General features: G+C 44.6%; 1 protein-coding gene across 1 annotated transcript in view; it reads right to left on the bottom strand.

The window, feature by feature from the left end:
• The window catches only part of LOC309564361 (uncharacterized protein), a 1,000,117-nt gene that overhangs the window by 140,955 nt on the left and 842,536 nt on the right, over positions 1-16,626 (bottom strand). Inside the window, exons 11-17 of the mRNA XM_082268988.1 lie at positions 14,932-15,067; positions 14,501-14,642; positions 12,955-13,134; positions 12,745-12,868; positions 12,538-12,635; positions 12,305-12,437; positions 6,874-7,556 (exon numbers count right to left, since the gene is read on the bottom strand). Of these exons, the coding sequence (XP_082125114.1) occupies positions 6,874-7,556; positions 12,305-12,437; positions 12,538-12,635; positions 12,745-12,868; positions 12,955-13,134; positions 14,501-14,642; positions 14,932-15,067 (1,496 nt within the window). The remainder of the gene's footprint in view (positions 1-6,873; positions 7,557-12,304; positions 12,438-12,537; positions 12,636-12,744; positions 12,869-12,954; positions 13,135-14,500; positions 14,643-14,931; positions 15,068-16,626) is intronic.

The following is a 16,626-nucleotide window of genomic DNA, read 5'->3' as shown; positions in this document are numbered from 1 at the left end:
CTCATACCCCTGAATGTTCTGATCCTTGAGATGTACGTCTATGAGTCTTTTGAAAGCCACCATGCTACCCGCAGAAACCACCTCTTGTGGTAGAGAATTCCACAATCTTGTAGCCCTAACAGTAAAGAACCCCCCCACATTGCCTGAGGTTAAAACGCTTCTCCTCTAATCGCATTGTATGCCCTTGAGTCCTCATGCAATCCTTTCGACTGAATAGCTTTTTTTTCTATGCTGAGATCACCATTGAGATATTTATAAATTGCTATCGTGTCCCCTCTCAGGCATCTCTTCTCCAGGGAGAATAAATCAAGCGATTGCAGACGCTCCTCATAATTAAGGTCCTCCAATCCCCTAATTAGTTTATTTGCCCTTCTCTGGACTCTCTCCAGCTCCAACACATCCCTCCTGAGGACTGGCGACCAGAACTGGACAGAATACTCCATATGTCTAAACCGCTGGCAACAAAAGTGAGTACACCCCTAAGTGAAAATGTCCCAATTGGTCTTCAAAGATGCTAACAAGCTACTGGACATTCCCTTGTCATGTGACCCTAACCCGTGACAATGTTGGACATGGTAGGTGAAGGGTCACAGAATGGAAAAACAATGCTGAAACACAGTCAGTGTGAAAACATGGATGTTTTATTTTATTAACCGTAAAATTAAGAACAACATTTTTTTTACAATACATTTTCCGATGAAAAGTCTGTTTTAGTTCCATTGAAAGGAGAGGAAGAAAAATGAATTCAAGTCTTGAAGCACGAGACCCACCCAAATGGCTTTTTCAACTACCAGGCCAACCCCCACAGTAGTATCTCCAGTTCTCCCACTGTAACGCTCCTGCGTTTTTAGTATAGGCTGGATTTGCAGCTGCAAAATCTCCACTCAGTAGTCATGTAGAGATGTGTTGAATACCAGATCCAACTCTCCAGGACTCATCACTGTGGGCCTGTCAGCTTCAACATACAGATATATACACACTCAATGAGATGTTCCTGGAGTGATAGGATGTATATGATAGTATGAAGGTGATGTGCTGAAGGGACAGGTGTGAACAGTGACAAGGATGGTAATCACTTGATAGGTTTGTATAGGAGAGTTCAAGATGGTATTTAGGAATGCAGATAGGTTAGTATCGAGTATGCTAATAAGTGGTGAGGACATCAGATGACAAATACAGGATAGAGTAACCCAGTGCAAGGATAGATAGTAGTAGACAGGAGAGCTAGCAATCTATGCAGCAGTGCAGATGGTAGTAGGCTCAAGAGCTAGCAATCTATGTAACAGTGCAGATGATAGGATAGTATGGATAGGTAGTAACAGTCCTTAATGTGCATAGGTAGATAGTGCAATAAGGTTATGGAGGGTTCCCCTGCGGGGTACTTATCACTTGTAATGTTAGTAGTTTAGAGAGGTCCAGTAGATGAGGAATGGTCCGGTAGCGAGTTACAGGGATCAGTAGCGAGGTTCCGGTCTGCTCCAGGTAAAGGGAATAGCTGGAGGTTCCGATCGGGAGACAGGCTTGAAAGCATGTGGATATCAAGGCAGGTTGAACGAACAGTGTGAGTGAGACCGCCGGCGGTTGAAATAGCCGCTCTGCGGCGCTCAGCAGTGACATCATCGTTCTTAAAGGTATATGCGTACCACCTGAAGAGAAAGGTGGGACGCATTACAGAGGAAAGTGGTGATTAAGGGTACCGGAGGTACCGGAATCTTACACCCACAGGGCCAAGATGAAGGTGTTCCTGTCTAACGGCTTTTATTATTTACTATACTACATAGAGATAACAACACTGGGAGCATGACACCATCACTTTGGCTTTGTGACGGCTCTGGCAGTTAGGCAACAATGGGAATTCTCATAGGAGAGGCATGTGCTGATGTGAGAATTCTGAGGAGCCAGTGTGTGATTCTTATGGCCTGCAAAGACAAATCCGATATGTCCATCCAGGGTGGGGTTTGCCTTTAAGATGTTAGGGTCCTCTGGTTATGATGGCTTATATGTGTATGCAAAAATTGAGGTGTGATCCAAACTGTAGTGGTGCCACATCCCATGAGACAAATGCACAAAAAATAAGGGGGAAGAAGGAACACTAGCCCCCAAAGATAATAGGACTTAATAGGCAACCACTGATTAATCTCACAAAAAACGTACAATCTTAGATAGTGTAAATACACAGGGTCTATGTCTAGGGACCAAAATTATGGTCGACCTCCTGTGCCTGGAGCAACAGGGTTCTTATGTGCAGGTATACCCAACGAATCGCTACGCGTTTCGCTATGCAGCTTCTTCAGGGAATTCCACTGGAGTTAAAAGAGCAAGAACAGGGGGCACCACAGAGTCTCCCGAGAAGGGGTGGCAGAGTAGCAGAAAGCCGGACAGGCTGTGATCTTAGGGATTGGATCAGCACCCTTTAAGAGCTGGAACCCTACAACAGGAAGAAAACATATGCAATGCAAGTTCCGGTTGGAACAATTCCATTTCTTTCTGCAACTCTGCAGCCCCTTCTCAGGAGACTTTGTGGTGCCCCCTGTTCTTGCTCTTTTAACTCCAGTGGTATTCCCTGAAGAAGCTGCATAGCGAAATGCGTAGCGATTCCTTGGGTTGGACCACACATGGGTTCTTTTCCAGGCACAGGAGGTCGACCATAATTTTGGTCCCTAGACATAGACCCTGTGTATTGTCGGACCACACATGGGTTCTTTTGGTATAGGAGTATATTGTTGTACTGCTGTGTATTCATCATCTGTGATGATTTTTATGTAATTTTATACTAATATATTTTGTGTGTATTTATACTATCTAAGATTGTAGGTTTTTTGTGAAATAATTCAGTGGTTGTCTATAAAGTCCTACTATCTTTTGGGGGGCTAGTGTTCCTCCTTCCTCATTTTTTGTACATTTATGATGGCTTATAGCTGAAATTTTAGACGCTGAACGTCAGGCAGTTAGTGGTTTTTAAGCCACTACTATGAAATAATCAAATCCCCTCTGTAATATAACACTAAGTGCTCCTGTGCCTGTCTTATAGAAAAAATATGTGGTCTGTACCTATATGAGAGCGTCTCCCGGCGATCAGCTGATCCCTCGGCTCTCTTCTCTGCCTGGCTGACAGCCAGGGAGGAGGGAAAGAGAGGAGAGAGCCGAGCGGTCACGTGATCACCGGGAGACGCTCTCATATAGGTACACAGATCGCATATTTTTTTCTATAAGACAGGCACAGGAGGCAGGGAGGGGAGGGGGGAGAGGACATAGGAGACATTGAGCAGGGCTGCGGATGACGGAGCCACGTACACTGACCATGGTGTCAGGGTTCAGCAGCCATGATATACCGTGGTCAGTGTACAGAGGGCAGGATCAGCCAAGTTTTTTAAGGCCAAATGACACAGCACAAGCACTGTGCTGTATAACATGCTTTAAGGAAACAGTACCTGCTTTTTTAAAAAAATTTTTAGGGTAACAAACGCTTTAATCACGTCATAAATTCATGTATTCATACAAAACTGCATTTTTAAACACATCCTTTAAAAAAAAAAATCATAAATTCTGTCCTTGCATTAGCTTGGTAAAATCCCCTGCACTGACCAGGACTCAAATGATGGATATGACCACTCAAGGCTCTACAATTTTGTCAATCTATGACCAGGAGCTTAATTACAGCAGGTTAGAGCAGATAGATGACCTCATCAAGAAGGCTGCTGATACTGGGTGGCTGGGGGCAGATTAGTGACCTAGCCATGATGCTAATTGGCGAAAGGACCTGGCTGTGCTGTCTGGCAGGCATACCTTCATTACAAGACTCGCTAAACCAGTACATAATCATTAAAAAGAAAAGATTAAATGTATTTTCACCGCTGCTACTGGCTAAACCTGGATTGTTATCCCCCTATATTGCCAGGATGGGAAGAAGGAGGGCCAGCCACTAGCAGTCAATCAGTCTCAGCTGAAGTTCTTTCCCCTTGTTAAACATACATAAAACATACGAGCAGAGTGAGCAGAGGAATGGCTCCTGTGTTCTTCCTTCACTGTCCAATCAACAGGCTATTGGATGTGTTCTTCACATCTGGGGTCCTACAGGTCACCTTCGTGTGAGTGGGATTTGAGCTTGAGAAACTTTTTACATAAATACAACTTTTGTCCTGTGTTACTTCTTCAATGAGAACATAATTTCCATACGTCTTACAATAATCCCCTCTAAAAATATTTTCCTTTAGACAACTGTAGTTCTAGCATCTAAAATGATGGTCAAATCTGGAGTCCTACAGGTCACCTCCGTGTGGGTGGGATTTGAGCTTGAGAAACTTTTTACATAAATACAACTTTTGTCCTACGTTACTTCTTCAATGAGAACATAATTTCCATACTTCTTACAATAATCACTTCCCAAAAAATATTTCTACTTTCAGACAATTGTAGTTCCTAACAATTAAAATGATGGTCACATCTGGGGTCCTACAGGTCACCTCCGTGTGAGTGGGATTTGAGCTTGAGAAACTTTTTACATAAATATAACTTTTGTTCTGTGTTACTTCTTCAATGATAACATAATTTCCATACTTCTTACAAAAATCTCCTCTAAAAATGTTTCTACTTTCAGACAATTGTAGTTCCTAACAATTAAAATGATGGTCAAATCTGGAGTCCTACAGGTTACCACCATGTGAGTTGGATTTGAGCTTGGGAAACTTTTTACATAAATATAACTTTTGTCCTGTGTTACTTCTTCAATGAGAACATAATTCCCATACTACAATAATCTCTTCCCAAAAAATATTTCTACTTTCAGACAATTGTAGTCCCTAACAATTAAAATAATGGTCACATCTGGGGTCCTACAGGTTACCACCGTGTGAGTGGGATTTGAACTTAAGAAACTTTTTACATAAATACAACTTTTCTTCTGTGTTACTACTTCAATGAGAACATAATTTCCATACTTCTTACAAAAATCTCCTCTAAAAATGTTTCTACTTTCAGACAACCGTAGTTCCTAACAATTAAAATGATGGTCTAATTAAAGATGATTAATTAATGATGGTCTAATTAAAGAAGCAAAAAGACTACTCTAAAAAGGAGCGCCCTTTCATTGGTAAACTAATTTGTTTGCAATCCATTACCAGACACCCTAAAAAACAAGTGTCTGGATGCACCAGAGGACATAACAGCTCATGGAGGAGCAGGGAAAGCTCATACAAAGAAATTTAGGGTCCTGTTTCAGGCCCTGATCTGCTATCAACCACTGGGAGTGCAGGCAGGGAAAGGGCTCGTCTCAGCTCCATAGAAATCAATAATGCCTCGTACACACGCATCGATAGTTGCCCGTGAATTTTCAGCCAACGTCCGATCGGCCGATTTTCGGCTTGTTAGTATGATGCTTTCGACAACCGACTCCGACTTTTTGGCCGAAAAAAATCTGGTGTGCAGGCTATAAAATTTTTGTTGGCCGTCAACATAACGGCCGATTTTCCGTCAGTCAGTACAGATTTCGGCAGACAAAAATCTGATGAACAAGACTGGGCATGCTCAGAGAAGAAAAAACACACGGAAAGGAAACCAGCACATGACATCACTTCTGAAGTTGGTTTTTGTTGGCCAAGAAAATTAGTGCGCAGTCTAGAGCACATTTCAACCAACACAACAACACTGGACAAAAGACGGCTGATCGGTCGGCCGATAATCGTTGCGTGTGTACGAGGCATAAGGAAAGAAAGGAAATCCCAAGAGCCGCACATCACACTAAACCCTTGTACAAAGAGTAAAAGCAGCCTCAGCCTAGCCAAGTCACGCCCCAACGCGTTTTGCCCTGCCAACGTCACACATCAAGGGCGTAGCCTGGACAGAGTCTAGGCTGAGGCTGCCTTTATTCTTCGTATGAGGGTTTTGTGTGATGTGCGGCTCTTGGGATTTCCTTTCTTTCCTTATTGAGCAGAAAAAGCTCTCATCATCGCTGCATCATGAGAACTCAACCAATTTTTCTTACTTTAGTCCCAATCAGCTATAACTGGAGTTATATAAAAGGAAGTTTTGGGTGTGTAGTTAGGAGTACCTAGTACAGATTTCTATCTTGCTTGAAATTAAAAATATTTGTTAAGAGCATCTTATAGAGCAAGTGCGTTTTGGGTCCAGGGCTTGAAATATGGTTTGTGATACAAACAGGATGAAATCATATGGTAACCCTGTATTGAGGCTGGACAGAAGCTAGTCTGTGTCTAAGAAAGTGTCCTGGAGCTAAGTGCAAACTGGTCCCTACATATCCAGCAGCTGGCCACTCCGTCCATCAAAACCAAGCTTTCTGTAGCTTTCCTAAAAAAGAAAAGTACTATATGACCAGATCATGATCTTAGGCTTTTCTCCTCAGTGATCTTAATCAGGTCAAGTTGAGTTTAAAAACATAACGTGGCAGGGTCAGGGTCAGTCACCTGACATAGAGCAAGGGTTGATTGCACTTGCCATATGCCATTGTGGCTCTTATCTTGGGTGCGGTCCCTACATATCCAGCAGCTGGCCACCAGAGGCATCCTTCAAAATTAAGCTTTCTGTAGCTTTATTAAAAAATAATGGTACTAAGGGGTAATTTATGATATAAGCAGCACTTTGTGACCTTACACAGTTTCCCTTGATGTTCGTAAAGTCACAACAAGCCTTTTGTGTTTCTATAATGTTACCGTTGACCACTCTGAATATTAAAGGTCACGATCTTAGGCTCTACTGTCTTCAGTGATCTTGGTCAAGAGAAGCTGAGTTTAGAAAAAGAACATGGCGTATTGTCAAGGGCACTCATCTTACGTAGAGCAAGAGTTGACTGCTCTTGCCAAATGCCACCGTGGCTCCAATCATGTGGTCTTTAATGCCCTTCTAGAAGTGATTTTGGTGAAATACACCGCCACCATTTGGACAAGAAATAGGCTTTTCGCCAGTGTGCTTTATCTGGTGGTAGAGAAGGGAGGGTTTCCATGTAAAGCACTTCCCACACTCAGAGCAGGAATAAGGCTTCTCCCCCGTGTGAATCCTTTGATGCCTCACCAGGTTGGACCTCTTAGCAAAGGATTTCCCGCAGTCTGAACAAGAATAAGGCTTTTCTCCTGTGTGAATTTTCTGATGGGTGACCAGATAGGACTTGTCGTTGAAACACTTTCCACACACGGGACATGAATGCGGCTTTTCCCCCGTGTGTATTCTCTGGTGAGTCACAAGGTGGGACGTCTGAGTGAAACATTTGCCGCATTCAGTACACTCAAACTTCTTTGAACCAGTCTGGGTTCTCCGATGTAAATGAACCTTTTCACTCTGAGGTAAGTATCTGTTGTATTCAGAAATCTGGAACATTTCACCCCCACTTCGAGCTGTATGGTGAGTGATGGGGCGTGGCTGATCGAAAAAGCACATCCCATGCCCAGGAGGACCGGATGACAGATCGTTGCTGTGATATGCTGGATGAAGAATTGGATTAAAGGGATTATCCACTGGATAGTCCTCTGAGAAGTCATCATCATCTATTTCACTATCCAGGCATATGACAGGGTGGTTCTCAAGACTATTCCCATTACACTGTCCATCTTGAAGGGAAAGAATAGTACATTTTCAGTGAGCACATATTGTATTGCATAGTTACATATTTGGTAAGGTTGAATAAAGACAATAGTCCATTCAGTTCAACCTGTGTGAGTGTGTGTTCGTGTAGATAATCATTTCCCATATCCCTGTATATTGTGTTTGCTAAGATGCAAGCCCAAGAGTCTTCCAAAACTATCAATACTTCTTTTTGACACCACTGATTTGGAAGAGAGTTCCACATCCTTATCACCCTGACAATGAAACCACCCACACACACCTTTTTTTTTTTCTTTTGCATGTTTCGGAGTCACCCCCCCCTCCCCCCGCCTCCATTTTTGCATATTAAAAAAATGATGTGCTGTGCTCCAGATGCCTCATGGGCTATGCACGTCATACATCTCCGGAGGCATCAGCTTTTATTCATGGAAGCAGGAGGAGGGTGGGCCTGGCTGCGCATCATCATGGGGCAGTTGCCTGAACCCAGAAGAGGCAGCCCCCTCCTGATGGCATCATGGAAGAAAAAGGCAGCACAGGATCCAGGTGGTGGGTGCGGAGGAGCAGATTGCAGCAGGACAATACTGGATTTGCTTAGCGGATGAATATGTGATTTGAGGACAACATACCATAAGTAAGAGAAGATTAAATAAAACAAGAAACAGACTGAGTAAGAAATAAGCAAACACCTGGCCATCACATCCGTATTGTCGGACATTCCAAAACCATGGGCATTAATATATATACAGTTTGCATATCCTTTACTCATAGTTAATCCAGAAGAAGACAAAAAAACAATAAAGCATAATCCATCTCACTCCAGGGGAAAAGATTCGGGACAAAGCGGGAAAAGGCTGCTGTAAACTAGGTTGGGTTGTTCTTAGGAAAGGTTGGTGGCTTGGGGTGGTATTTGATAATTTTCGTGTAGGGTACATAGAAATGGCAATATTTATAGGGAGCAAGGGAAGGGGGGGAACTTGGGTAACTCTACCGAGGATTGTTCAAATACCGGGTTGAGCCGGTAGGGGATGGGGAGGTGCAGCAGGGGGGAATCTGCATAGGGGTTGAAGGGGCAAGGGGAAAGTGGGGAGGGGAAAAGGGAGAGAAAAAAAAGGGGGGAGTGAAAGGAGGTGAGAAAGAAGGGGGGCCAATAGTTAGGCGTGATAAGTGAAGATTATTGTGGTTGTGGAAGGATACTATGGCGAGTATGTAATTAGCTTATGGTATTCTTCAGAATACATGAAGTCCAACCAGGGGGCCCAAGTATTATAGAATTTGTCAGGGGTGTCTTTGGCTTGGTGAATAAGGTCTTCCATGTCGGCGACCCGTTGGACGCGCTTAGGCCAGTCTGCAATGGAGAGGGGGAGACGGATAGCCAATGACAAGGGACACACATTTCGGCTGCATTTATGAGGTGAAGGATGAGAGATTTTTTATAAGAGGCCTGGGGCAGAGAGGTGTAATGAAGAAAGTATTGTGCCGGGGTGAAGTCAGGGGTAAAGGTGGTGATACGGGAGATGTGGGAATGTACATCCCTCCAGAAAGGTTGAATGAGAGGACAATCCCACCAAATATGCAGTAAAGTTCCCTTCTGTTGAGAACAGCGCCAGCAATTATGGGAGAGGTCTGTAGAGATTTTGTGTAGTTTGTCAGGGGTCCTATACCATTTTGTATATATTTTGACACCATTTTCTTGGGCAGAAACATTTGTGGAACCCTTGTGGATGTGAAAGTAAATAGTTCCCAATCGCTTTCAGAGAGGTCCAGTGCTAGGTCCCTTTCCCATTGAAGGCTCGTTTTATTCCTTTTCGAGTTAAGTAAGGCGAAAAGGATGGAGTAGACGGATGAGATCAGGTGGCCTTGGGGTTTTTGTTCGTTTTTGCTACAGAGTAGTTCATCGGGGGTATAGGCTCTGCACCAGTTCGAAAGTCCCTGAGATCTTGACAGGAAGTGTCTGATCTGCAGGTAATTGTAGACTGGGATTTTAAGGTTTGGGAATCCAAGACCACTGACATTTTCCCTACTCCTCTTTTCTGACTGTTTTTCACTACTTTTGCATTTGGCTAGGGTCAGTGTCACTACTGGCATGAGGCAATACCTGGACTCTATAGAGGTTGCACAGGCAGTCCAACTCCTCCAGGATGGCACATCAATACGTGCCATTGCCAGAAGGTTTGCTGTGTCTCCCAGCACAGTCTCAAGAGCATGGAGGAGAATTCAGGAGACAGGCAGATACTCTAGGAGAGCTGGACAGGGCCGTAGAAGGTCCTTAACCCAACAGCAGGACCGGTATATTCTCCTTTGTGCAAGGAGGAACAGGATGAGCACTGACAGAGCCCTACAAAATGACCTCCAGCAGGCCACTGGTGTGAATGTCTCTGACCAAACAATCAGAAACAGACTTCATGAGGGTGGCCTGAGGGCCCGATGTCCTCTAGTGGGCCCTGTGCTCACTGCCCGGCACCATGGAGCTCGATTAGCATTTGCCATTGAACACCAGAATTGGCAGGTCCACCACTGGCACCCTGTGCTTTTCACAGATGAGAGCAGGTTCACCCTGAGCACATGTAACAGACGTGAAAGGGTCTGGTGAAGCCGTGGAGAACATTATGCTGCCTGTAACATCATTCAGCATGACCAGTTGGGTGGTAGGTCAGTGATGGTCTGGGGAGGCGTATCAATGGAGGGACACACAGACCTCTACAGGTTAGACAATGGCACCCTGACTGCCATTAGGTATCGGGATGAAATCCTTGGACACATTGTCAGACCCTACTGGATTCCTTCTGGTGCACGACAATACCCAGCCTCATGTAGTGAGAGTATGCAGCCAGTTCCTGGAGGATGAAGGAATTGTAATCATTGAATGGCCCCCATGCTTGCCTGATCTAAATCTAATGGAATACCTCAGGGACATTATGTTTCGGTCCATCCGATGCTGCCAGGTTGCACAGTCTGTTCAGGAGCTCAGTGATGCCCTGGTCCAGATCTGGGAGGAAATACCCCAGGACACCATCCGTCGTCTCATTAGGAGCATGCCCCGATGTTGTCAGGCATGCATACAAGCACGTGGGGGCCATACACACTACTGAGTATCATTTTGAGTTGCTGCAATGAAATTTCAGCAAAATGGACTCGCCGGCTGCATCATTTTTTTACTTGATTTTCGGGGTGTCTTTGAATTCAGCCCTCTGTAGGGTGAAAATATTAATTTCCATCAAACGATGTGGCATCCTTTCCTTCCTAACACATTACCTAGTCTATACCAGTATAGATCCTAACACATTACCCAGTCCATATCAGTATAGATCCTAACACATTACCCAGTCCATACCAGTATAGATCCTAACACATTACCCAGTCCATATCAGTATAGATCCTAACACATTACCCAGTCCATACCAGTATAGATCCTAACACATTACCCAGTCCATATCAGTATAGATCCTAACACATTACCCAGTCCATACCAGTATAGATCCTAACACATTACCCAGTCCATATCAGTATAGATCCTAACACATTACCCAGTCCATACCAGTATAGATCCTAACACATTACCCAGTCCATACCAGTATAGATCCTAACACATTACCCAGTCCATACCAGTATAGATCCTAACACATTACCCAGTCCATACCAGTATAGATCCTAACACATTACCCAGTCCATATCAGTATAGATACTAACACATTACCCAGTCCATACCAGTATAGATCCTAACACATTACCCAGTCTATATCAGTATAGATCCTAAAACATTACCCAGTCCATACCAGTATAGATCCTAACACATTACCCAGTCCATATCAGTATAGACTCTAACACATTACCCAGTCCATATCAGTAAAGATATCCAGTAAAGTATATAGTTGTCCCTCCCACTCTTCTTTTTTTTTTTTTACATGCTTTTATCAGAGTAGTTTAGTGTCACCACAGTTACACTTTACAACTATGGGGGTGTGGTCAGGGATTTTTTCTTTTTTTACACTCTGTTTGCTGTTACAATGAAGATCATTGTAACAGCAATGTTTTCAATTGTCATGAATGGGTTACATTCATGGCAGCTGTGATCACTAGTGATCTGTGATTGGCTACAGCTAATAATATGGTACAGGGTGCTGTGACTGGCCCAAGTACCATGTGATAGCTGTGGACCAATAAAAGCATAGGAAGCACAGCTGTTATGAATGAATAAATTAATTCATAACAGCTTTGTTGATATTGTGATCATGTGATCGCATAGCAATCACATGCTCACCGAGCCCCGAATACCGGTAACTGCGCACTCCTAAACTTGGAGCAGGCACATGACATACATGTTCAGTCTGCATGTGCCGCCCCAATGTAATATATGTACTGTAGCAAGGTCAGCAAGTGCTTCAAGCCTAAATAAACTCATAGCTTTTAACAGTTTCAAAAAACAGTTACATTCCCGACACATGTCAGGAATCTAACTGTCACATTGGTTGTGCTCTCAACCAAACTGTCAAAACATCAAATGACCAGTGTCATCACTGATCACATGTGCAGCTTCAGGGCAGTTGAAAATCAAACAGATAGCAGCTTCCTTGGCTGAAAACGGTAAGAGGGTTTAGTTCCGTTTTAATGCAGACAGGACTAAGGATTTCGTCCCCTTGCAACTTGAGACATCACTGGGTGTCTGAGCAGCCAAAAGCCAACCACCAGTGCTGTCATATAAGAAAATCCAGAAAAGCAGAGAGAGTTCTCCTATTAGCTTTATTCATTTTCTTACCTTTCGTTAGCTCTGCAGGAAGTTCTTCCTCCTTAAAAGATTTGTAATCCCTCCCGTACATTCGCTTATCGTATATATCTTCAACTTTGATGACAATGACATCATCATCATCGTCATCATTATCCTCATCATCCTAGATGAAAAAATGGTATACAAAATCATTACAGTGGCTGTGCAAGTCACGCAGTATACATTCACTTTATGATTCGGGGAAAATCCCCAAAAGGACTTACATAACAATCGGGGGGATTGTTGTAATCCTCCTGTGTGGAGTCCCGGGAATACAGAGGACGGGGACATCTCTCTGGGGGATTTCTGTTACTGGATCCATCTGTAGGAAACACACACACTGACTGAATACATTGTTTCTATGTCTTTATATCAGAGGATGTGTGTATCTAGGGGGATCCTCAATACAAGAAATTAATGTCTCCTGTTACCCGGTGATGTGAGGGGCGGCCGCTTCTCCATGATGACGTCCTTGTAGAGGTCCTTGTGTCCTTCTATATACTCCCACTCCTCCATGGAGAAATAGACAGTGACATCCTGACACCTTATAGGAACCTGACACACACAATGATACAGTCACCATCCAGACACATCCCTTGTCTGTTACTGGATAATGTCCCAGAATTCCCGGCACCGCTCACCTCTCCCGTCAGCAACTCAATGATCTTCTGGGTGACTTTTAGAATCTTCGTGTTGTCTATCTCTGGGTTCAAGGAGGGAGGTGGAGGATCCATGACTTTGTGCAATCCCTCTAAAGTACGGGGATGGCTGCTATTGAGAAGAGATACTCGTTCACCAGATTTCTTCAATGGTCCGAAATTCTAAAAAAAGGTAATACATAATTACACACATTGCAGCATTCCCATTCCCTCCTCGCCTCTCCGGTCAGGTCTGTGTTTTATTAATAGAGATAAGAGTGATGTCATGTGACCTCCCAGAATCCTCCTCACCTCTCTGGTCAGGTCTGTGTTTTATTAATAGTGATAAGAGTGATGTCATGTGACCTCCCAGAATCCTCCTCACCTCTCTGGTCAGGTCTGTGTTTTATTAATAGTGATAAGAGTGATGTCATGTGACCTCCCAGAATCCTCCTCACCTCTCTGGTCAGGTCTGTGTTTTATTAATAGAGATAAGAGTGATGTCATGTGACCTCCCAGAATCCTCCTCACCTCTCCGGTCAGGTCTGTGTTTTATTAATAGAGATAAGAGTGATGTCATGTGACCTCCCAGAATCCTCCTCACCTCTCTGGTCAGGTCTGTGTTTTATTAATAGTGATAAGAGTGATGTCATGTGACCTCCCAGAATCCTCCTCACCTCTCTGGTCAGGTCTGTGTTTTATTAATAGAGATAAGAGTGATGTCATGTGACCTCCCAGAATCCTCCTCACCTCTCTGGTCAGGTCTGTGTTTTATTAATAAAGATGCGTGATGTCATGTGACCTCCCAGAATCCTCCTCACCTCTCCGGTCAGGTCTGTGTTTTATTAATAGAGATAAGAGTGATGTCATGTGACCTCCCAGAATCCTCCTCACCTCTCCGGTCAGGTCTGTGTTTTATTAATAGAGATAAGAGTGATGTCATGTGACCTCCCAGAATCCTCCTCACCTCTCTGGTCAGGTCTGTGTTTTATTAATAAAGATGCGTGATGTCATGTGACCTCCCAGAATCCTCCTCACCTCTCCGGTCAGGTCTGTGTTTTATTAATAGAGATAAGAGTGATGTCATGTGACCTCCCAGAATCCTCCTCACCTCTCCGGTCAGGTCTGTGTTTTATTAATAGAGATAAGAGTGATGTCATGTGACCTCCCAGAATCCTCCTCACCTCTCCGGTCAGGTCTGTGTTTTATTAATAGAGATAAGAGTGATGTCATGTGACCTCCCAGAATCCTCCTCACCTCTCCGGTCAGGTCTGTGTTTTATTAATAGAGATAAGAGTGATGTCATGTGACCTCCCAGAATCCTCCTCACCTCTCCGGTCAGGTCTGTGTTTTATTAATAGAGATAAGAGTGATGTCATGTGACCTCCCAGAATCCTCCTCACCTCTCCGGTCAGGTCTGTGTTTTATTAATAGAGATAAGAGTGATGTCATGTGACCTCCTAGAATCCTCCTCACCTCTCTGGTCAGCTCTGTGTTTTATTAATAGAGATAAGAGTGATGTCATGTGACCTCCCAGAATCCTCCTCACCTCTCCGGTCAGCAGGTAGATGATCTCAAGTGTCAGGTTTAATATCTCCTCTGTCATGTGAATCCGCTCCTTCTCCATCCTCAGTGATGAAGCTTTCAATGGACTCTGCTCCTCATGGGTGGGGCCAACCATGGTGACGCCTCTGCAATTGTAAAAACACAGGAAAAGGCCAATGATAATGTCACTTCTATGTCACATGACCTTTCAAAACTAATAAACAGGATGCCTCCAAGTTGAGTAATTCATGCCCCAGCTCTGTTACTGGGCTCATAACAAATCAGCTTTATGTACTGAAGATAATACATGCAGTTCTCAGGAGTGCCCACTTTCTACATTGCAGTATAACAACCCATAATAATACCCATACCAGTGATAATAATACAGTCCAAGTCCCAGTAATAACAATGAATAGAATATGGTTACTGTCATACATTGTTAGCTGTAACCAGCTGCCTGTCTCCTCTCTATTATCATTATTCTCCTCCACAACCGGAAGCTCTCCTCTCACTTCCGCCCTGTGGCTCCAACACTTCCGCAATGTGCGTTCCACCACCGCCCAGCTACTTCCTGGTTGCCATAGAGACCCCGGTGTTCCGTGAGAAAAACACGGGTAGGTAATTCTCACGGAACACCGTGTCTTCCCTGCGCAGACGCTCAGCCCTGGCTGGGGGCGCGTTGCCAGGTAACCAAGGAACGCAAACAAAGGAAATGCTGGAGCCACAGGCCGGAAATAGAACGTTCACTTCCTGTTGCGGCTGATGATAGAGAGGAGGCTGGCAGCTGGTCAGTGCTGATGTGGTTCTGTATTGTGTGATGGGAGATCATTGTGGGGGGGTCATGGATGAGGGGCAGTAATGGGGATAATGATGGTGGAGGTGGGGGGTGGGGCTGGGAGCTGCAAATAGATCCATAACTATACTATTATTATTCTTTATTGTGCTTCTGATTATTATATTATACACTCACCAGACACTTTATTAGGGACACTTTGCTAGTAGCGGATTGGACCCCCTTTTGCCTTCAGAACTGCCTTCATTCTTAATGGCATAGATATAACAAGGTGTTGGAAACGTTCCTCAGAGATTTTCCTCCATAGTGATATGATGACATCACACAGTTGCTGCAGATTTGTCAGCTGCACATCCATGATGGGAATCTCCCATTCCACCACATCCTCTATTGGATGGCGATCTGGTGAGTGTGGAGGCCATTGGAGTACAGTGACCGGATCTGGTGAGTGTGGAGGACAGTGACCGGATCTGGTGAGTGTGGAGGACAGTGACTGGATCTGGTGAGTGTGGAGGCCATTGGAGTACAGTGACTGGATCTGGTGAGTGTGGAGGACAGTGACTGGATCTGGTGAGTGTGGAGGACAGTGAGTGGATCTGGTGAGTGTGAAGGCCATTGGAGTACAGTGACTGGATCTGGTGAGTGTGGATGCCATTGGAGTACAGTGACCAGATCTGGTGAGTGTGGAGGACAGTGACTGGATCTGGTGAGTGTGGATGCCATTGGAGTACAGTGACCAGATCTGGTGAGTGTGGAGGACAGTGACTGGATCTGGTGAGTGTGAAGGCCATTGGAGTACAGTGACTGGATCTGGTGAGTGTGGAGGCCAGTGGAGTACAGTGACCAGATCTGGTAAGTGTGGAGTACAGTGACTGGATCTGGTGAGTGTGGAGGACAGTGACTGGATCTGGTGAGTGTGGATGCCATTGGAGTACAGTGACCAGATCTGGTGAGTGTGGAGGACAGTGACTGGATCTGGTGAGTGTGGAGGCCATTGGAGTACAGTGACCAGATCTGGTGAGTGTGGAGGACAGTGACTGGATCTGGTGAGTGTGAAGGCCATTGGAGTACAGTGACCAGATCTGGTGAGTGTGGAGGACAGTGAGTGGATCTGGTGAGTGTGAAGGCCATTGGAGTACAGTGACTGGATCTGGTGAGTGTGGAGGCCAGTGGAGTACAGTGACCAGATCTGGTGAGTGTGGAGTACAGTGACTGAATCTGGTGAGTGTGGAGGCCAGTGGAGTACAGTGACCAGATCTGGTGAGTGTGGAGGACAGTGACTGGATCTGGTGAGTGTGGATGCCATTGGAGTACAGTGACCAGATCTGGTGAGTGTG

Source organism: Pelophylax lessonae (assembly GCF_965119305.1).
Source record: "Pelophylax lessonae genome assembly, chromosome: 9".
Lineage (NCBI taxonomy): Eukaryota > Metazoa > Chordata > Amphibia > Anura > Ranidae > Pelophylax > Pelophylax lessonae.
The sequence above is the reverse complement of the archived record's forward strand: the minus strand, read 5'-3'. Positions and strand labels throughout refer to the sequence as shown.